General features: G+C 42.6%; 1 protein-coding gene and 1 pseudogene across 13 annotated transcripts in view; both read right to left on the reverse strand.

Moving 5' to 3' along the window:
- AFF3 (ALF transcription elongation factor 3) overlaps window positions 1-22199 on the reverse strand; it is a 566569-nt gene that overhangs the window by 124852 nt on the left and 419518 nt on the right. For all 13 annotated transcript variants that reach the window (XM_078348797.1, XM_078348798.1, XM_035271750.3 and 10 more), the window contains one exon: window positions 3296-3347. In XM_078348797.1, coding sequence (XP_078204923.1) covers window positions 3296-3347 — 52 coding nt within the window. The remainder of the gene's footprint in view (window positions 1-3295; window positions 3348-22199) is intronic.
- Window positions 6722-6840, reverse strand: LOC118147653 (5S ribosomal RNA; annotated as a pseudogene).

Genomic DNA, 22199 nt, shown 5'->3' on the forward strand with positions numbered 1-22199 from the left:
GCATAGACGCAACAAGAATGTTCTCATGTGCTCAACAAAAGACATATACAAGGATGAAAAGACCTGTACAAGGATGCTAATAAGAGCACACTATTCTACCCTCCCCGTCATCCCTACCAAAATATCCACATGCTCATTAGCAGTGGAATGAGTAAGTAAATTACGGCATACATGCACAATGAAAATGAACAAACTTCAATTACAGGTAACAGCATGGGTGAATCTCCTAAGCAATGTTGAACAAAAGAAGCCAGACACAAAAAAGTACATGATGAGTAATTCCATTGATATAAAGTGCAAAAATAAGCAAAATTACTCTATGGTGTTAGAAAACAGGTAAGTGGTTACTCTTCTGCAGTGGTGACTGGTGGGAGCACGGAGGTACCTGGGAGGCTGGTCTTGTCTGTATTTTCATCTGGGTATTGGTTACATCAGATATATATATATATATCTCTGTAATCATTTTTAAAGACTTTCATCATTTTTATAAATAATATAAAAAAAATTACAGGCGCAGTGGCCCACGTCTGTAATCACAGCACTTTGGGAGGCCAAGGCAGGTGGTTTGTCTGAGATCAGAAGTTTGAGACCAGTCTGGCTAACATTGTGAAACCCGTCTCTACTAAAATCACAAAAATAAGCTGGGTGTGTGGTGGGCGCCTGTAATCCCAGATACTCAGGAGGCTGAGGCAGGAGAACTGCTTGAACCCGGGAGGCGAAGGTTGCAGTGAGCCAAGATTGTGCCACTGCACTACAGCCTGGACGACAAGAATGACCCTCTGTCTCAAAATGTGTGTGTGTGTGTGTGTGTGTGTGTGTGTGTGTGTGTGTGTGTTCCAATTTTACAGAGACACTGAAGCAGACAGCAGTTCAGAGGCTATGCCAAGGTTGCAGAACCAGTAAGTAGTGGAGTGGGGATTTGAACCCCTGGAGTGGGGCTGCTGTGCTCTTAACCACTAAACTAGACTGTCTCTTAATCCTTAAGAGCGCAAAGGCAATGAGGAGAAAAGGAAGCCTCAGATAGGATTGTTCAAAAGCACAGAGTCTGAGGTGATCTGAGGAAGGGCAGGCAGGTATAGCAATCTGAAGCTCTCATAGACACCTCTTTATGCCAGTGGCACATGGGCTGATTGAACCAATATTAGCAAAGACAGCCAGATATAATGTCAGAAAAGGTTAAGGATTTTCGTACACTGTACTCTGTTTATCGAGGCAAGGGATTCTTAAAAGATTTTGGGTTTAAGGTACAAACTCTGATTCCATCTAGAAAAATCATTTATGTTAAATGTTCAATTATCTCAGAATGCCAGGGAATGAGTGTGTGTGAGTGTTGTGTGTGTGGGTGCACAGGCTACACTTTCTCAGGGATAAAGTATAGTTTGGTCTTGAAGAGAGAAAAATACCATATCATTAGTCTTGTTTAAAAGTATGGGAATTACAATCTTGTAATTAGCCCAGCTTATAATTATAGGCCAAAGCAGGACGACTTAATGCAATCACTGCTGAAGCAATAACTTAAACTATCATATGCAAAACCACTGTCTGGAGTCTTAATTAGGAAAAAGGGATTACTGTATAATATTCATTCTGTCAGTTCCTTTTATTGTAGAAATAGGAAGGTGTACTCATATAGGAATTAAATGCAAGAATAAGGGATCTGACCTGTACATTCATGACACAATATTATCCGTAAGTACAGAATGGAAGAGAGTAGCTTAAAAAGCCAAATGAGTCAACTAAAAGCTCGTACTGTCTTCGAGAACATGTACAGCACATCCTTACTAATGCTTACTAAAACTGAGTTTTCATTGGAAACACTTCCTGGAAATAGCTCAGAAAATTATTTCCAAATTTAAAAAGGTTTGCAGATTGAAATATTCTGTGAGCCCCTTTTCTAATAAAAAGCATACACAATTTACATGTTTGATATGACTTAATCCATAATCTATGTATCCAAGCCACTTAATGAGAAAAAACACAAAGGGATGAAATCATTTGCTTATCATCACACAGATAAGAAGCCAAAATTAGGAGTGAAGCCATTCTACATTCCTGCTAAGATTGCTGTTTTGCAGATATCTGGCTGCCCTGGTAGGTACTCCTGGAAACAAACCAAAGATCTAAAAAACTCAAAGCCCAAGTGGCCTTCTTTGCCCAGTTAACCTTCTTGCACTGGGTATTCTCTGCTTGCCAATCTGGTTTCCAGACTCCTCAAGCTCTTCTCCCGTCTTGATGCCTCAGTTTCTCTCAAGAGATGAGCAACCCCCTTTGTGACTTCATAGCCATGCTCTGCTCAGATACTCTTCCTCGAAATTCTCCTTTGACTTTTATTTAACCTCTGCTTATTTTCTATGTACCTTATTTGTATTTGCATGTCTGGACGCAAATCATCTGCAAAGCATCTCATGATACCTTTCCGTTAAGTTCACTATTCCGAAACCAATAGAATAGCTTTAGTATTTTGTATCGCATACAAAAATGACTTGTTAAAAAAAGTCTCTGAATTATCTTTCTACCCATCATATGTATCTAAACTAGACAAAATACAACATACAGGATGAGAAAAAGAAAAGAGAAGTATAGAAAAAAATCTGTCTTTAGTGTTTTAAAACTTGCTTTGAAATACAAACATTTCTTGAAATGCAGAAGTGAATGTGATGAATGTTAAGTGGAGATTTTTTCACCTTAACTGACTGATCAGAAGAGTATTTATAACCCCTAACTGATGTCTTGAGCTGATAAATCAACACCAGGGGAGAATATTTCAAGCACATTTATCATTGAAGACAAACAGCCTATACGGACCATGATTATTTTTTATTCATCATTTTGGCTCACTGCTCTACATGTGCTCCTTTCTCAATGTTAATAATATCTATATTAAGACTTCTCAATATTTAATGTTACAGATTGCTTGTTGCATGCTGATGAGGTTAAGGTCATATGTCTGATCTCCAGAATGCCAATTAGCTTCACACACACACAAATAAATACAAGAGAGAAAAAAGGAGGGGGGGGCGCTGTGTCTATTTCTGAGGGAAGCCTGATCTTAGCTTCCTTGTAATATCCATTGTTGGTCTCAACATCATAAAAATTACAGAATTCAAGGTGTAAGGGAAATTATGGGTAGCTGTTCTGACATACTGGCCCAACTATATAGAAGCTCACACTTGGCAGACAAAAGACCAGCAGCCTGGAGCGCCACCACTCAGCTCAGTTAACACTCAGCACAGTCCACCAGGTCACTATTGTCAATGCTATCTCCAAAGGATGGTGACATAAACGAGAATCTTACCTGTTCATTCTCCTCTTCATCACTGCTTAGCTTAAGGTCATCTTCCAGCATTCTGAAAGAAGGAGAAAAGAGGTGCAGATAGTCAGTAAATTCAGAATAATTCTGTACCCAAAAAAAAAAAAATCACCTTTATTAGAGCAACATTTCAGGAGTAAAAGTGTGTTTGATTTCCTCATTTTTTTCTTTCCTTCTTATGCACTTTTCCTCTGGTGCACTTAGGAAACAGCAGACAGTCCCTTCATAAAAATTAACCCTCATAGAAGTCATCAGCTAAGACGGGCAGCTTTCAGAGGATGCTGCGTTAGTAGGGAAATAACACTTACCAATAATGTATATTTCAAAATAGCTACAAGAGAAGAACTGGAATGTTCCCAACAAGAAAAAAGGATACATATTTGAGGTGATGAATATCCTAGTTACCTTGATTTGATCATTATACCTTGAAAACCTGTATAAAAATATCACAAGTACTCCAAAAATAGCAATAAAAAAGAAGATGCTTTTTCCCTCCCAAAATACATAGGGGCTTTTCCTTGGGCAGTTTGCATTCCACAATTACTTGTTTAGTGTTTTCCATGCTCCCAGTGCTGGGCTGTGTCCCCACACCTGCCCTGGGGGCTTACATGGAAAAGAGAGGTGAGAACAAGAGCCATAAAACCATAAACTCAGGCCATCATTCAAAGAGCTGGAAAAGACATTGTCCCCCAAAGCCTACCGAGTGGGGAAAACAAAGCAGGAGAGTGCTTTCTGAAAAGCCTGTGAAGGTGATTCCCCAGCCCGCTCAGGTCCCCCCATTCATCCTCAGGAGACAGTGGGGAAGCACGTTAAAAGTGAAAAAAAGAAACACAACTTCAGACTCTGTTATTCGTGATGATAGTACCGTATTCTTTTCAGCACGGCTGAATTGTTTCTTTATAGAATAGTAGTTTTCAGATTAATTCATTTCAAAAGAAATCTTACTCAGAAGTGCACTGTATAAAAGCGTGCTCTCCGCTCAGAGCCGCTCTGCCAGCAAGCAGGGGAGAGCCCGCTTCTGAGGGACCCTGGGGCTCCATACATCAGTGTGGAGGCCGCCAAGCCCTTGTGCTCAAAGGCCTCATTGAAGCGCTTCCAAAGGCTGTCCCCTAAAATGTACCCAGTGTCCTTTAAAAGCCGGTTATAGGCCTGTCACTGATATATGCTCTGAACACTGGTAGAAGTCATTTCAGTCACTTTTGGGGTGAACTGGGGGCTAAAGAACTGGCAGGATAAGGCATGGCCCCAGCTCTGCCTCACCTGTCTATGCATTTGGTGCAAGTCGCTTCACACACCCTGTCCCCATTTCCCTACTTGTGAAGTGACGAGTTGTAGAGGGCAATCCTAATGTCAAATCCTGCTTTAGATTCTGTTGTGAGCCTACAAAATGAACATGCTCCCTAGTTTTGTCAAGTAGAAAAATGCTTTTATTTGTTCTAGAGAACACAATGAAGAAACTTCTAAGTAGTTTTTGGGGTACCATTTGAGCCATTATCATCAGGACATCAAATCTCTTCCTCACAGGCTCCTGCTCATCTCCCAGTGCCGAGAGATGTCGTTCTTGTATTATTTAAACCACAAGTGAACAAATGAACATGTCAGCAGAGGCTGCAGAGTGGCACCCCCTATTCCTCTGCACATCCAGCATACCATTCATTTCTTTCCCCTCCAGACATACATGCTCTGCTTCAAAGAGAAGAGACCTCTCTGTGATTTATTAGAGCATTGTTCGGGAGTAGTCTAGGGAAGGGGACTGTGTTTCCTTTGTCCTTGAGTCCTCAGTGACCAGCACAGTGCACTGTGCAGGAAGCACAATACCAGTTTGCTGGCTGGGCTGAGGCACCTTGCCCAAGACCATTTTTCTACCCAAAGGCACAGATTTCTTCCTAACGAAAAAGGCCAGAGAAGGGGATGTGTCCTTCCCTCCACTCCTGTACCCCACTGCAGTGTGGTTTAATCTCCAGGACTGCCCAACAAGCACTGGGTCTTTTAAGGGTGGGTGGTCCTGCTGGTGGGAGTGGAAAGCGTGAGCAGGACTCACACAATCATGGTTAACAACCCCTTTGCTGTCAGATGGAAGTTATGTGGCTGGGAAATTTAACCTTTAAATGGACGATAGTGTGCATGGATTGGGAGGCCACCATCTCCCAGAGCAGGAAAGCCCAACAGACCCCGAAGTGAGAGAGCTTAGGTTGGCAGCAAAGTAGCTATGCAACTCACCACCTGAGGCTGGCATGGCTGAAAGTCACCAAAACAGTCAAAATGCTGTGTGAGGCTGTCTTTCAAGGTAGAGAATGCAGCTCATGTTTGTTTATTTCAAACATGTGCTAAATGTGCCCACACATAAACACGTGTCTGTTTGAATCTCAGAGTCCCTTGTACCAACATCCCGTGTGAGGTGCACTTCTGGGGCTGAGTATTTGTGCTTCTGTAATGAGACTAATCTATCTCATCGTCATTTCCAGAAGAAAAGCAGTAGGGGATCAACCTTGCTTTGTGAATAATCATCACTCTATCACTGACTTTACCTCTCTTATATTAAAAAAATGAATTTATTGTGTTTCTGGCTAGGTTCTAAAAACAACGAATCACATGTAAAAATAGTCTGCCTTCAAGAGAGACTTCAAGAGAAGTTCAAATCTAGTTAAACTTCAGAATATCTCAAAATTTGAGAAGGTGGCCATGGAAACACAAAATCACACCCTTATACAACATTCCCAGAGCAATCCTGGGTGGTGCTACTCCCAAAACACAAAGTCACAGATTCGGGACAGACAACCATGGCCATGCCGCACCCCAGCCCCGAGAGGCACACAGGCACACCCAAGGAGACCCAGGCTCCCTGAGGTCTGAGAGCAGCAGCCCTCTGCTTTATTCTGATGGTCATGAGCAGGCCCTCAGCTCAACTCCCTATACATGGTGCTTATTCTTGTCTGTGACCACTGCATCTTCAAGTCCAGTTTAACATTCACAAACAACTCCATGTTTAATGCTGAACGTATCCGGGTGGCCTCTCAGAGGGCGCAAGGAGAGGCTGAAGTTCATAGCTGAACAATGAAACTCTCTTCTAACAATGGTTAGAAGAGAAAACGCGTGACACCCATAGGATCACAGGAACTGTCTATACTTGGTGTGTGGCCAGCAGATGGCAGGCATGGCCACCGTCACCAAACACTCGAATGGCACTATGGGGGTCATGTGCCAGACCCATTCCCAAACCCTGGGGAACATTTTTATCATTTGTCTATTTCCAAAAGGAAACAGATTGGCATAGGTATATCAAACAATAAACAAACGAACTAAGTGTTCAACCAAGAGTAAAAGGAAGATACAAATTAAGTGCTGGATAGGCGACTGGGCAGAGGTGGAGATCTCCTACTGTGTTATTTATTTATTTATTTTTTTTAAAAAAGCCTACAGCACCCAGCATTCCCAGGCGGTCTCCCATCCAAGTACTAACCAGGACTGACCCTGCTTAGCTTCCGAGATCAGACGAGATCGGTCGCGTTCAGGGTGGTATGGCTGTAAACTGTGTGTTTTGTTTTTTTTAAAGGGAAGGCAAAGACCCTGCTGCTTTAAGGGGTCCCCCGAGGGCTGAGTCCAGGACTGGCCATCTGCATGGACCACCCTGGCTACACCCCTACTCTTGGTTCCTCCAGGCCGACCTCAGCTGATAGGGCCCCCACCCAGGGCCACCCTTTTCACGGTTCCCTCAGCCCCTCCTCTTCATAGCCCTTCAGATCCCCCCCAGGGGATGGAGCCCTCGACTCATAGCAGCAGCTCTCATTGTTGAAGCGATGTCTGACCGTGCCAGCCCAGCTAAGTGCTTTCTAGATGTTACTTGTTAATCCCTGCAGCAACTCCTCTAAGTTGGGGTATGGGTGCTTTAGGGGCTGCAGACTGCGGTGGTCACAGCAGGGACTCCAGGATCCCACTGCCCAGGAGGAATGCTAGCTCTGCCTTTCATCTAGCCCAGGGCCCTGGGACCTGCCTCAGAGCGCTTCCCGGAGAACTTATTCCTCAATCCTTGGATAGTGCTAAGCGTGGGACCTGCTACCAAAGAGCCCCCAGTCAACGCTCATTTTTACCAATATTCCCTTTTCCCTAGAAGGGAAATAGGCCTCTGAGCATTTAAGAAACTCATGAGGATAAAGAAGTCGAGAGACTTTGAGATGTCTTTGTAATGATGCCTAATGCTCTACTTTCAGGCCATTTTTTGAAAGAAAGGGTGATGTTCCTGAGAGATGGTGGAGGGGAATATATTTTGGCCTTCAACTGCTCTCCGCTGGTCTGAATGGTTTATGTGCCCATCAGTCCCACTGCACAGGGAGGTCTGCCTTGGGAGCCAGTGGCTGCGAGGCCAGGAGTCCCTCTAAGCAAGGGTGGGGAGGGGTGCTGCCAGATGACAATGGGTAAGTTGAAATAAAATAGATACTAAAATTGAACTTTTCAGCTGGGCACACTGGCTCGCTCCTGTAATCCCAGCACTTTGGGAGGCCGAGCTGGCAGATCACTTGAGCCCAAGAGTTTGAGACTAGCCTGGGCAATATGGCAAACTTCTGTCTCTATAAAAAATATAAAAATTAGACAGCCATGATGGTGTGCACCTGTAAACCTAGCTATTAGGGAGGCTGAGGTGGGAAGACTGTTGTGGTGACTTTCAAAAGCCCTGGAGGTCAAGGCTGCAGTCAGCTGAGATTGCGCCACTGCACTCCAGCCTGGGCATGAGACGCTGTCTCAAAAAAAAAAAAAAAAAATTGAACTTTTTGAATTGAGACCAGAGAGCAGAGGTGCAGCCTGAGGTGAGGACAGACCTGGGCTTCATGGCCTTAACACCTGAAGAGTTATCAAACTACTGTCAGGAATACTCCACGTTAGCACCTCATGGTAACCACAGAGTCTGAATCAGGTACATGAGAATTTTGACACTTTAAGGACATAAGCAAGATTTTTTTTTTAATGTGTTATTAAGTGACTGAGATTCCACTCACTTTTACTTGGGAACTTGTTCTTAAAATGATTGTTGGGCATGTTTTAACACCCTTCCTGACACACGCAAACAAGGCGTGTCAAGGGTTTTGATCCCCCAGCTGCACTGGCTCACACTTTCATGCAGGGGAAGAGGGTCTTGCAGGAGCTCTGTGGAGGAAAGAACACAATGGGACTTTGATTCAGAACTCTACAGAGGGAGCCAAAGATAAACAAGCCCATTTGCAGTTTGCCGCCTCCTACCCTGGAGGACCTTTTTCTTTCTGAAAGGGAAAAATGAATAGAAACATGCCTCATCACCACCAGCGAAATCAGCATCCAAACTCTCAATTGTTGTTTTGTTTTGTTTTAGAGACAAGGTCTTGCTCTGTTATCTAGGCTGGAGTGCAGTGGCACAATCAAAGCTCACTGCAGCCTCGGACTCCTAGGCTCAAGCAATCCTCCCACCTCAACCTCCCAAGTATTCGAAACTACAGACACTGGCTACCATGCCTGGCCAAACCCCTCGTTGCTGACTCATTCAATTATTTCTGTGTCCACTGTGTGGCAGGCACCTATCCACAGAAGGTGTACTGTCTTCCCGGGGTGGTTCCCCTCACTCATGACATTCACATCATCACATCAGCATTGTCCTTTTACCTATTTTTAAACGCCTTACAATTGTGAAGCTCTGGTGTATACAACTTTTCCAGAACCCAACCGTGTCATTTGAAGGTAAACTCAGTACTTTTCAGAAAAGGGAGTAATTCAATACAACCTTTACAATTTTAACATTTGATCACCATAATTTTCCTGTGTGTATTATTTTCTTAATTGATCAAGTGATAAATTTATGTTGTAGCTGGTGCCTGCATTTCTGAGGCCTAAAATTTCTTGGAAAGCAGAAATAGCAGCCTACCCTTAACAGATGGCCAACTGCTTCCAAAGCTCATCTATAGTTTCCACAGGTATTGCAAACGGGCACATTAACTACCTTCAAATGTAATGGCAGCCATTTCACAGAGTAGTGGTTTTTAATTAATAGGATTTTCCCTGAATTACCTGTCATTTGGGGCCCTTAACAGATCGGAATCCTTTTCGTCCTTTAAAGTTCATTTCATTTTGTTTCGTTTTAATGTGTGTGTGTTTTTTTTTTTAAATCTGAATTTTAATTGGGCTGTTTGATTTTCAGATTTGTTTCTATAGCTGGTGCTGCTACTATCTTCACCTACATGAGATTTAAAGTCAAAGACAAAGGTTTATGAATCTCCATTAAACATATTCACATACGCAAATATCTATTCTAACAATTAGCATTGCCTGAGAGCCTATTCACTATGCAAGTGCACCTCTCTTCAGGTATTCCCCAAGCCATCATCTCCACTGCTTGGAACACGGGAGGGAAAGTTCCACAACTCATTTCATTCTTTCTGAAGGCTACTGCTCTGTCAGGGTCAGTGCTACCATCTGTCTGTGGATATTTTCATTAACAATTAACCATCTTCTTTTCTCGGCATTTGTTCGCAAGAACTTAGCTCATGCCATCCCAGTTAACTGGGAACAGGGAAGGCTAGCATGGGCTCACTCTGGGAGTTGGCAATTTAGTGCATCCAAGGCACGGATGAAGTCTATTAGTCTGGAGGCCAACAGAGAAATCAGGAACAAGATGAAGGGGTGCTGTACTTGACCTAAGTGTTTCCAACTCTGATGTTTTCAAACCCAGGGATTTCTATATCTTTTGAAGCAATTTGGTTCATAGCAAGGTGGTATTTGCTCATGCATATCTCCTTCCTGGACTCCCTCCCTCCCAGGATCTGTTGTGATTGTCAGTGAAATCATCAATGATCCTGTAGCTCTCTGTGTTGAACCTGAGGTTAAGGTGCACTGTCTTTCTTATGTTTATGCTCTTATTTTTAGTTAGGGACAGCGACTTCTGACAATCCTCTTCCCCAATGACATGCTGAGCCCACTTGCCACCTTCTCTGCAGGTCCATCTTCCCCGGGGAATAGCATCTCATTTCCTACCCTAGAAGATCCTCACAAAAGCCAATCTCATTTGGGAAACCTGCCAAATCCTGGTGAGATACCGGATGATGTGTTTCTTCAAAATCTCAATCAGTCAACTGCCTTTCCCAATAATATGCATATCTATATTAATAGGAAATAACTATAAATAAAAAGAAAATGGAAATCAACAGTCATAAGAAGAAACAGTGGCATAGAGTCTGGGGTGGTGATAAGTTTTGAAATGGCAGCTTCGAGGCTAGCCAGCATTAGCGTCTGAATGCCGTCCCTAACTAGCTCTGTGAACTTAGGCAAATCAGCCACTTCCTGTAGACATTGTTTCCGCATCTCTAAAGTGAGAGTTGGATAAAAAACCTCTATATTCTCTTGTTGGTCTGAATTCCGTGGTTTTGTGCCTTTGCCAGTGGGTGGAATGTCCCAGAAGACTGCTGGAGAATGAGAAAGGGCATTTGAGATGATCTGATACTACTCAGTTGAAAGTAAAACAAACAAGTTGGTATCTGAGTAAATGGCACCAAGATCCAACAGGAGCCAGGAGTCCTGGGCGAAGTTCTCCATTTCCTTATGTTCAAGTTAAACATTCCAAAGGGTTTTTCTAAGAATTCAACAGAAAATGGATGTGGGATGTGGCAGTGCTTTCAGACAGTGGAGTGCTGTGTAAACACAGAATGTCTGAACACTTTATGAAGATATTCCTCATGTAATATGGTGTGTGGGATAAAACCTCCCCTTCAGGCTCTAGTCCTGTAAACATGTAATACTGAAGTGGCATCTCTGAAACCAAGAATAAAGGCAACAGCCAGACTGTACCCAAGTTCGCCTGCAAAGAGTATGCCAACTACTGAACTGGGGGATGGTACCAGCTCCCCACCTGGGATTGAGACAGAAGAAGTGTTTGTACCTCTCTTGTAAACTCACCCAGTCAGCTCTAGTGTTCTTTAGACTCTTCCCTATACTGGTGAATTGTGACCCCCCCCACTCATGCCTAACAGCTTTTTGGTAGTTAAAAAAGAACTATATGATAGAATAAGGTTCTGGTGACCTATTACATAGTATAGTGACTATAGTTACTAATAATGTATATTTCTAAGTAGCTAAAAGAATGGATTTTAAATGTTCTCACTACAAAGAAATAATAAATATTTGAAGTCATAGATATGTTAATTAGTGTGATTTGATGGTTCCACAATTTATATATGTATGAAAACATCACACTCCACAAATATCTACCTATTTGTCAATTAAAAATAAAACTTTTTAAAAGAAAATAAAAACAGCCTAAGAGGATTTTTCTATAAATACAATCAGATGGCATATAAGTTGATCATCTCCATAGATGTATAGAAACCATTTGACAAAATCCAACATTTTAAAAAATTCAAACACTCAACAAAGTAGGTATGGATGGAATACACCTTAACATAGTAAGGCCACATCATATTTGACAAGCCCATAGCTAATATCAGACTTAACAGTCAAAGATGGAGAACTTTTCCTCTAAGATCAGGAATGAGAAAAGGATGCCCACTCTTATAATATCTATTTAACATAGGACTGGATGTCCCAGGCAGCGCAATTAGGAAAGAGAAAAAAATAAAAGGCATCCAAATTGAAAAGGAGGTAAAACTGTCTCTGCAGATGACATAATCCTGTATATAGAAAATTATAAGGATGCCACCAAAAAAAAAACCTGTTAGAACCAATAAATGAGTTCAGATGACATATAAGAAGAGGGTGAGTGTCTCAGGCGAGGTTTCACCTGTTCTCTAGGCTGTGTTCCACATATCACCAGAAGTCCGTGTCCTCTCAAAAATTCTACATGATCCTTTAATTCTTTCAAAAGGAAGAGCTTGTTCCCAAACTCCACCATGAAGACACATTTAGAAAAGCATGAAGTCACAAAATGCTCTTCAAGGTAACTGAAACAATACATGGAATAGCTTGGGGAAAAAAAAAAGTCATCTGGTATCAAGGGAGAGACAGCATTGCTGGGGAGTACATGGCCTTCACCAGCCAGATACATAAAATACCAAAATACTGCTCTCCATATTTTGACAAGAGATAATCTATAAATGAGGATTTACCAATTAAAGCTCTGAAAACAGTCCACATTTTTCTTTTCAAATCATTTAGTAGTCTGAATGTACTAAGTTCCTCATCTGATCAGTCCTCAGGGGAAGTAAAGACTTTGCAAGTGCTGGGGGAAAACGTTTACAAAGGAAGGTGTTCTTAGAGCATGAATTGCTCTTACTTCTAGCTGTGGGTAAGTAGAAAGCTCCTTGGGAGCTTTAGGACTAAAAGGCCAGTGATTCTCATGCTTGAGCCTGCATTAGAAGACTAATTAAAAGCCCAATTGCTGATCTCATCCCCAAGGGTTTCTGATTTAGTAGGTGTATTAGCCCATTTTTACACTACTGATAAAGATATACCCAGACTGGGTAATTTACAAAGAAAAAGAGGTTTAATGGACTTACAGTTCCATATGGCTGGGGAGGCTTCACAATCATGGTAATAGATGAAAGGCATGTCTTATGTGGTGGCACGCAAAGAGAGAATGCGAACCAAGCCAAAAGGGAAACCCCTTATAAACCCTCAGATCTCATGAGACGTATTCGCTACCTTGAGAACAGCATTGGGGAAACCGCCCCATGATTAAGTTATCTCCCGCTGGGTCCCTTCCACAGCACCTGGGAATTATAGGAGCTACAACTGAAGATGAGATTGGGGGGGGACACAGCCAAGCCATATCAGTAGGTCTGGAGTGGGCCCCCCTGCCTCAAGTCTGTGTTTCTCATAAGTCTCCAGGTGATGCTGAGGCTACTAGTCCAGGGGCCACACCTTGGGAACTGGTGAGCTGGGCCACACCTCCTACCCACAATGGTGTGTACATCTGGAACTAGTAGCTGAAAGCAGAGTCTGTGAGGCTCTCTAGAGCATATTAGGGTTGGCGGAATGGTGAGGGCCTGAGGCCTGGACACCCAGACACTGCCCTGGTGTATATTCCTAATCAGATCTCACCCACAGTGACTGCCTGTCCATAGGGGGGATCCTAAAGAGAATCAGGGGTCCCCTTTCCCACCTCTATCACTGCTAGAAACTGCTCCACTTTCCTTCAATCAGCTGAGCCCAAGTCACTGGAATACAAATTCCACAAAGGCCTTGGACTTGCTCTCAAAGAACCCCTGGTTTGTAGGGCACAGAGACAAGTAATCCCATGATTTTAACATGGGATGAGCTCTAGAGCAGAGATGGGCCCTTAGAGACCAGGGGCTCAGGAAACACTAGCTGGAGGAGGGCATGCCTGAGCTGTCCTGGGAGAGTCCAGCAAGGCCAGGAAAAGCCAGCCCACCCTCCACAGGGTGACAGTCCTGCAAAGGAAGGACAGTCCAGCACCGAGTGTGTGGGGAATGGAGGCGGTTTATTTCCCTCATTCCCATGGACTTCTTTTCTTAAAAAAGATAATACATAAACATGGCTAAAAAAAATCCCCAAGTAGGAAAAGGAATCTGGTGAAATGTCTCCCTTCCAGCCTTGTGTCTACTTGCCTACTTCCTACTTTCATCCTCCACCATCACAACTGCTTACAGTTTCTTATATATTATTTCAGAGTTTTTTCATGTATTAACATGCAAATGAATGTAGACCCATTAGAGTCGGTACAGGACATTACAGAGCAACCATGTGGTGGATGAACAGGAGGCTAACTGGGAAACTGGGAATCTTTTTTTTTTTTTTTGAGACAGGGTCTCATTGTGTCACCTAGGTTGGAATGTGGTGGTGTGATCATGGCTCACTGCAGCTTCAACCACGTAGGCTCAAGAGATCCTCCCACCTCAGCCTTCCGAGTAGTTAATTCAGGAGACTCCCCAGTCACCTAATGCCTAGCTAATTTTTAAAAATCTTTTTGTAGAGATGGGGGTCTCACTATGTTGCCCAGAATGGCCTTGAACTCCTGGGATCAAGCAATCCTCCCACCTTGGTCCCCCAAAGTGTTGGGGTTGGGATTACATGTGTGAGCCACTGTGCTTCCTCTGGACTCTTATCTGCAAGTAGAAAGGTTCCTGATGAGCCTCAACTACTGGTATTCACACCCTTGTGTAGTGCCTTCCCCTGAGGGGGCTGTAGCATGACTGGCCCCTATTGAATAGCATAGTTCAAACAGTGAGATGTCACTTGTGAGATTAGGTGACATCTGCTCACCAGCATGCATACTTTTTTGCACTTCTCACTGACGTGCTCTGAAGAAGCAAGCTGCCATGTTGTGAGTTCCCATGGCAAGGAACTGAGGACAGCCTCTGGACCACAGCCACTGAGGAACTGAGGCCCTCAGCCCAGAAACTCAGAAGGATCCGATCCCTGCCTGCAGCCACAAGAAGTGCATCTTTCCCCTGGCCAAACTTTGAGATGACTACAGTCCTCAATCACAGCCCTGTGTCAGACTCTGGGTCGGAGGACCCCACTGAGTTAAGCTCACATTCCTGACCACACAAAACTATGACATAATACTGTTTTAAGCTACTATGCTTTGGGGTAATTTGTTATATATCAATAAATAATTGGTATGCTGGTGGATGTATTTGATATTTAATGTGTCCTTCTTCAAGACTGCTCCCAATTGCTGAGCCAAAGCGTTCAGAGCTATCATTCAAGTTGTCCAAAAGAAGTATAATATAAGACAAGTTATATACCAGTACCTGGTGGGTACTGGGATCCTAAAGGCCCATTTTGTCCCAGTTAAACCTGTCAATGACACATCTTGCAACTAATTCTGATGCTGCTGTTTACTTAGGGTCTGGCACTCCACAAGGTACCCATAAGTACTGGCTTCACGGAAGAGGTGGGAAGCAGAGACTAACAGGCAGCTGCAGGTAGCCCACAAGAGGAATATGCTCAGCTCAGGGCAAAGGGGTTAGGAGCCATGTCCTAGGAAAACAGAACAGCAGGCAGGCTCACAAATACATCTTGTAAAACTGACCATTTGGCAAGGTAAGTCCATACCCTTGTTGGTCTGATTTATCTCTTTCCCATTTCTCTTGGATGTAGTAAAGACACATAGTAAATCACTAAAGTTACTTGAAATTTCCCAGCTTAAAAAAAACCTGAATTTCAAAGAAGGGAGCAACACATACTGGGGTCTGTTTGAGGGTGGAGTTTGGGAGGAGGAAGAGGAGTAGAAAAGATAACTGTTGGGTATTGAGCTTAATCCCTGGGTGATGAAATAATCTGTACACTCTAACGCCTGTGACATGAATCTACCTATGAAGGAAACCTTCACATGTACCCCTGAACCTGAAATAAAAATAAAAGTTAAAAAAAATAAGATAGGAAATTTAAAAACCTGTGTGTTTATAAAGTCTGCTGGTTATCTTTTTCACTTAGAATTACAATGCTAGCTAGTGGAGCAGCCCAGAGTGACTCCTGTGTCTTACAGAACTGGGAGGTTGGGCCCCCTTACCTTGAACATCTCATGATGCTTTCCACCCAGAAATATGAAAGTGCCACATACAGTTTGTGTGATTGTGAAAATATAAAAATGCTCCATCTTTTCCACTTAGGGCAATGGAGGCCACAGTTATGAAGCAGCATTCTCCAAACATATTAGACTTTAAAATTGCTTCCTCCTAAAAGAATTGCAGGGAAAGAGGGCTGGATGTACTCCATCATTTCTATCAAAAAACTGAGGCTTTAGAAAGAGCATTTTAACACTGACTGCTTTCTCCCTGAAGATGGGTTTAAATTCCTGTCTTTGTCTATTATAAGGACTTCGAGAAAATTAGTTTCTGAACTTGATGTTCTCAGTATTAAAGAACTGAGTTTCTAAGGCTAAATAAATGCAATTACATTGTGTGAAAGAACACAATCCTTTCCTGGCAGGCAGCAGAGGACAGGTCAGAGGATCCTGACTGGGAACATAAAGTTTCCGTGGCTGTACAGATTCTATGGTGAACATTATTTAACCTCTTTGAAGGGGGAAATGAGATATGCACATATTTATCTGGCTCAAATCTGACACTGAATATTCATTATCAGTAAATAAGTAAGTTAGCTGCCTATTCTGTTTGCTAACTAATGGTTTGCTGATGTAATAACTTTTGACAATAAGAATGCATTGACTCTATAAAGGCTGTAACATACATTAGGTTAAGATTTGTTCTTTAGTTAGAAACATCAGTTTTTGCATTTTTATGGTTGCTGTTATTGACAAGCTAATTGCTAAGAGAGTCCCTAATTAAGAGATTTATTTGAACAGATAACTGTTAGACTTAGAAAAGAGAACCAAGCATAATCTCCTAATTAGCAAATTCATGCACTTTAAGCTGCACCAACATTCACATGCTACCTGAGGATGGCATAACACAGTAGTTTCGAAACTTTATTGCACACTGTGGTCACTCGGGGATCTTTAAAAACTATTGATGCCAGGCTCCACTCTAACCCCATATTCTGATGGGATAGGTTTGGGGTACAATCTGGGCATCTAGTTTTTTTTTTCATGGGCCTCACCCCCAGACACTGATTCACAGCCAAGTTTGGGACCCACTATATAACATAGAGGGCTGGATTGAGTCATAAGAGCTGAAGGTCATGAATAGCTCTGGACCTTGGATAAAGTCTCACACTCTTAAGTTTTAGTTTGTTAATTAAAACAAGGTGATAATAGTTGAGATTCAAATGAGAAAATAAAGGTGTGAGCCCACTGTAAACTGTAAGGCTTCATAGGAGTTTTCAGTGACAGATTAGCATTACTCGGGATGTTTTGAAACATACGGATCTATGGGCCTTATCCCCAGGGATTCTGATTTAATTGGTCTTGGATTGGCCACAGGCATCAGTACTTCTGACAGCCTGCTATGGTCTGAATGTTTTGTGTTCCCTCAAAATTCACATATTGAAACCTAACCTTAAATGTGATAGTATTCAGAGATGGGACCTTTGGGAAGTGATTAGCTCATGAGGGCAGAACCTTCATGAGTGGTATTAGTGCCCCTATAAGAGAGATCCCAAAGAGCTATTTCCAGTTTGTGTCCTTTCCACCAAATGAGGACCCAGCTCGTAGGTGCCTTCTATGAACCCAGACACTAAAGGTTCTCGACAGACACCAAATGTGGTACCTTGATCTTGGACTTCCCGGTCTCCAGAACTGTGAGGAATAAATTTCTGTCATTTATAAGCTTCCCAGTTTAAGGTATTTTGTTACTTTAGCCTGAGGTATTTTGTTACAGCAACCTAAATAAACTAAGACATGAACATCCTAAGTGAATCTTCTATTCAGTCAAGATTGAGAACCACTGCCTTAATTCTAACTGAACTATCATCTTCCTATTAAAGTCATCTCCAATAACAGGACAGAATGAGTCACTTGTTATCTAAGTGACTAATTTATACATAGCTAATGCACTGTGTTAGAATTTTCTATTAACTTATCTGGCTTCACTTTTCCCCCATCTTCCATTGGAATAAAAATGCTTGAAGGGAAGGGGTGTGCTTCCTCAAGGCCTACGATAAGGCATAACCCCATCATTACTAAGAAGTTAAGGAATACCACGAGGCATTTTAGAATTCTTCAGTGGTGGTTTTCAGAAACCACAGGGCAGTGCTGGGGAATCAGATCCCCCAGCTTGTTCTTCAGCCTCTGGGAGGAAACAGAAAATTATATAAATGCCACACCTTTCAAGCTCCCTGGAGAAGTCCCCACAGTTTCGTCAAGACTGCATAGCATAGTGTGCTGGGTTTTCTGTCTAGTGGCAACTTGGCATCATTTCCCCTTTGAAGCACTCCTTTCTATCACAGGGACTGGAGGCCTGGGAACTACATTTCCCCAAATCCCTGCCAATAGGGTTTTTGGTTAAATGTCACCAGTGAGAGGCACCTGAATGGGGCTTGGAAATCAAAGAGTAACAGAAGCCTTTACTGCTCCCAAGACAGTGAAGCAGGTGCAGAAGCTTCAGCAGATGGCAGATATGAGGTTCTGTGAGTGGCTTCCAGGCACCCTTCTGTGAATAATACCTGCAAGTGCCGCAGACATCTGAGATTACTGTTAGCAGTTTTCTGTTATTCTTACATTTATTGATTTTTTGAAATGACTTTCTGAACTGATTTCTGATTTCCTGTTGGTTCCCCTTCCTTGGCCCTCCTGATGGGTTTGGAAGGCACTAATTCCCTATGTTAAATGTCTTCCTACTTGAAATACCTAGAGTGGTTTCTCTTCTCCAGATCAAACTGACTGATGTTTATAGTAACTAAGCACATGAGCTCTGCAGTCAGAAAGCCTGGTTTATTGATTTCTATCCAGATGCTATACCTCATGCTAGTTGGGTCCTTATGCAAAGAGCTTAAAGTTGCTCTGCCTCTATTTCCTCATCTGTAAAATGGAAAAACAAGTGTTTACCTCCTAGGAATGTTGCAGAAGTTATATAGGGAAAATATGTAAAACATTTTATACAGTGTCTGGTAGGTAGTAATTACTCAATAAATATTCAGTATTCTAACCGGTATTTTATTACCCACTCCATCTTGTTACAGTAACTATGCTACAATTTAAAACCATTTTTCCTTTTGTTTTTCTTTCTTTTCTTTTCTTTTCTTTTTTTTCTGAGGCAAAGTCTCACTCTGTTGCCCAGGCTGGAGTGCAGTGATGTGGTACATGGCTCACTGCAGCCTTGACTTCCCAGGCTCAAGTGATCCTCCCACCTCAGCCCCCCAAGTAGCTGGGACTACAGGTAGCCCACGATGCCTGGCTAATTTTTGTATTTTTTTTTTGTAGAGATAAGAGATTTTGTTTTGTTGCCTAGGTTGGTTTCAAACTCCTGGGCTCAAGCGATCCACTTGCCTCAGCCTCCCGACGTGCTGTGATTATAGCCAGTTACTTTTTCTAACAGAGAAGATAAACTTCTTAATTTCTTGACCACCTCCAATGAGCGCTTTCTAGATAGAAAACTGGAGAAGTCTTCCTTTTCAAGTGGCTCACTGTTTACTGGGAGCAGAACAGGAAAGGAAGCCAGTGAGGTGATAAATACTATGGGAGCACAGATGACCATCTTCTTTCCTTGTCAGATAATCCTGGTCTTTTGATTTTTCCTTGCAGGTTTATCCTTCAGTCTGTAGTTCTCTTCTGTGTCTCCTGCAAGTTTCTCAGTGTCCTTCCCAATTTACAGTTATATGTGGGACATAATTCACTCTACGGGCTCTGCCAAGATTGACTGTAGGGGGAGGATTACTCACTTTACGTTTGGAAGTCAACAGCTCTGAGAATTAAGACCTAAGGCTCCTAACTTCAAGCTTTCTCCACCTAAGCTCATTTAGTCACTCCTTCCCCAACTGTCTTGAAGAAAAAAGTCATCTGCCTCCTTTTCCAGGACAGCTATGGGGTCATTTAAGACTTACCATGGAATTTTAACAACCTTATCCTATGTATGGACCAAGATGACCGTCTGGCTCCTGTGATTGCAGTGGGGACCACATTGTACCTGGGTACTACAGGGGTGCAGCCACCCTGCCTCCCCTGCAGCTGTCCTGTTCCCAGAACACGTGCTCCCAAGACTTTCAGATGCTTGTGACTAGATGGAGGCTTTCACAATAATCCACTTATCCTCTCAGCCACAAACATCATAAGCAGATTGTATAAATGTGAAGAGGAAAACACTTTAATGTTCCATATTAAAGAAAAAGCATCCTATGAGCGATTCATTGGCTGGAGATTGGTAGATGATCCTCAAACTAAGGCATTTCCATGAATTCTTTTTTTTTTTTTTTTTGAGACAGGATCTGACTCTGTCACCTAAGCTGGAGTGCAGTGGCAGGATCATAGCTCACTACGGCCTCAACCTCCTGGCCTCCGGTGACCCTCCCACCTCAGCCTTCCAAAGTTCTAGGATTATAGGCCTGAGCCACTGTGACCGGCCCAAGAATTCAGCTTTAATGCTACCACTTTTGTAGCACTTTGCATGTTATCTCTCATACTTTCAGAATTTTTCATTATAAAATGATTCCAGGTGGTTTGAATATAGAACTCTAATCTCCAGTAACTCTCACTCTATGCCAGGACTATTTCTTTCCCTCCCTCCCTCCCTCCCTTCCTTCTTTTTGAGACTAAGTCTAGCTCTATCACCCAGGCTACAGTACAATGGCACTATCTTGGCTCATTGAAACCTCCACTTCCTCGGTTCAAGTGATTCTTGTGCCTCAGCCTCCTGAGTAGCTGGGATTACAGGTGCCCACCACGACACCTGGCTAATTTTTCTATTTTTAGTAGAGATGGGGTTTCACCATGTTGGCCAGGCTGGTCTCAAACTCCTAACCTCAAGTGATCTGCCCACCTCAGCCTCTCAAAGTGCTGGGATTACAGGCATGAGCTACCGCCCCTGGCCTTCTTTCTTTCTTTTTAAAAAATAGAGTTGAAAATTAGGCCAAGTATATTAAGTGTTTTAAATCCATTTTCAGGTACATAGAACTGGCTTTTGCAATAAAAAAACTTTATTACCCAGTCAACATGCATCTCTATCCATCAATTACATTCTATTGGGAGTTGTTTAACTCATGATGACACAGAATTTGTCAAACAACCCAGAGGGGTCCATTTACTGGGGTGGAACCAGGGCCACCAAAACCAGTTAAGGCCACTCCTTAAGAAAGGTTCAGCATTTCATCATGGTTTTATGTCAGGTATATTTTGAGTTTAAGTAAAAAAAGAGTAAAACTGTAGAATCAAGTCCTTTGTCACCTACTTAACTTTTTAAACATATTCATCTATTTCTCTTTCAGGTGGAAGAAAGAAATCTTAAGTATAAGAAAAACAATTCATGTGAAAAACTCTAAGTGTGAACGCACATTTTTGAAATAGGATCAGACTACAGTATAGTGTTGCTTCTGCTTAGTGTTTAAGAAAATAACCAGGAAAACAATGATCTATTTAGTTAGTTACTATCCTGGAAGTCATGGTGTCTATACTGTTAAAGTGGGTCTATTCACTGACGGAGGAAAGGAGGGTAGGGAAAAAACAGGCAGGACCCCAGTCCGATCCAGACTTTCTGACTTTCCTATTTTAGATGAGTCAAGAGTCCGGATCCACAGTTTCAATTAAAATGACAGAAAGTTAACTGATGTCAGGGCCAACACGAAATAACATTGTGAAGGAAGTTAAGTTTACCTTTGAAGATGCCCACCCTTTAGGTATATCCCTGCCTCTCCAGAGCTCATGCCCTCATGCAGACTCTTCCTTTCTGACCAAGGAACTGGAGCTATTCCTGCCTACTTGCTAAAATGTTTCTCTTCTCAGTCTCATACCCTTGGGACTGGTTCTGAGCCAGCCACATTGCATGTTGAAGAGCTGGTAAGATTTGACTCCTTCTAACAGGTTCCCAAGCACTACTGACGTGTAATTGCAAAGCATATGAATAAATAAAACCCCAAAAGCAACAAAGATTTTGAAGGCGTGATATTAATGGTAGGATTTTTTAGGTACAGTAGTAGGCCCCAAATGGGCCATTTTTCCTTCATCTCATCTTATTACATGATAATATAGGCAGCAGCAGGCATTCCTGACCGAGAACCCTGGTGATGGCATGAAGGAATCAGAGATGAGACTGTCTGACCCATTCCAGGCAGCACGGCGCCTAAAGGGCCCTTTAAAGCTGGGAGCCTACCCTGTTATCACCCTGTGAAAACAGCACATCAGCAACCTCTATCATTGTGGCAATGGTAATCAATTATTGAAGCCATATTTCATTGATTGCCTTTGTGTGCTAGGCATGTTGCCAGCCAATAACAAAATCAATGATGAGTAGAAAATGGTTCCTGCCTTCAGGGAGCTCCAGTCTGGTAGGGAACTTAGGTGAACTGAATTTTCTTATCCAGGCAACAAACTGTCCCAGAATTTTTGAAACAGTTCCCTGAGTTC

This window comes from Callithrix jacchus, chromosome 14 (genome assembly GCF_049354715.1).
Source record: "Callithrix jacchus isolate 240 chromosome 14, calJac240_pri, whole genome shotgun sequence".
Classification (NCBI taxonomy): Eukaryota; Metazoa; Chordata; class Mammalia; order Primates; family Cebidae; genus Callithrix; species Callithrix jacchus.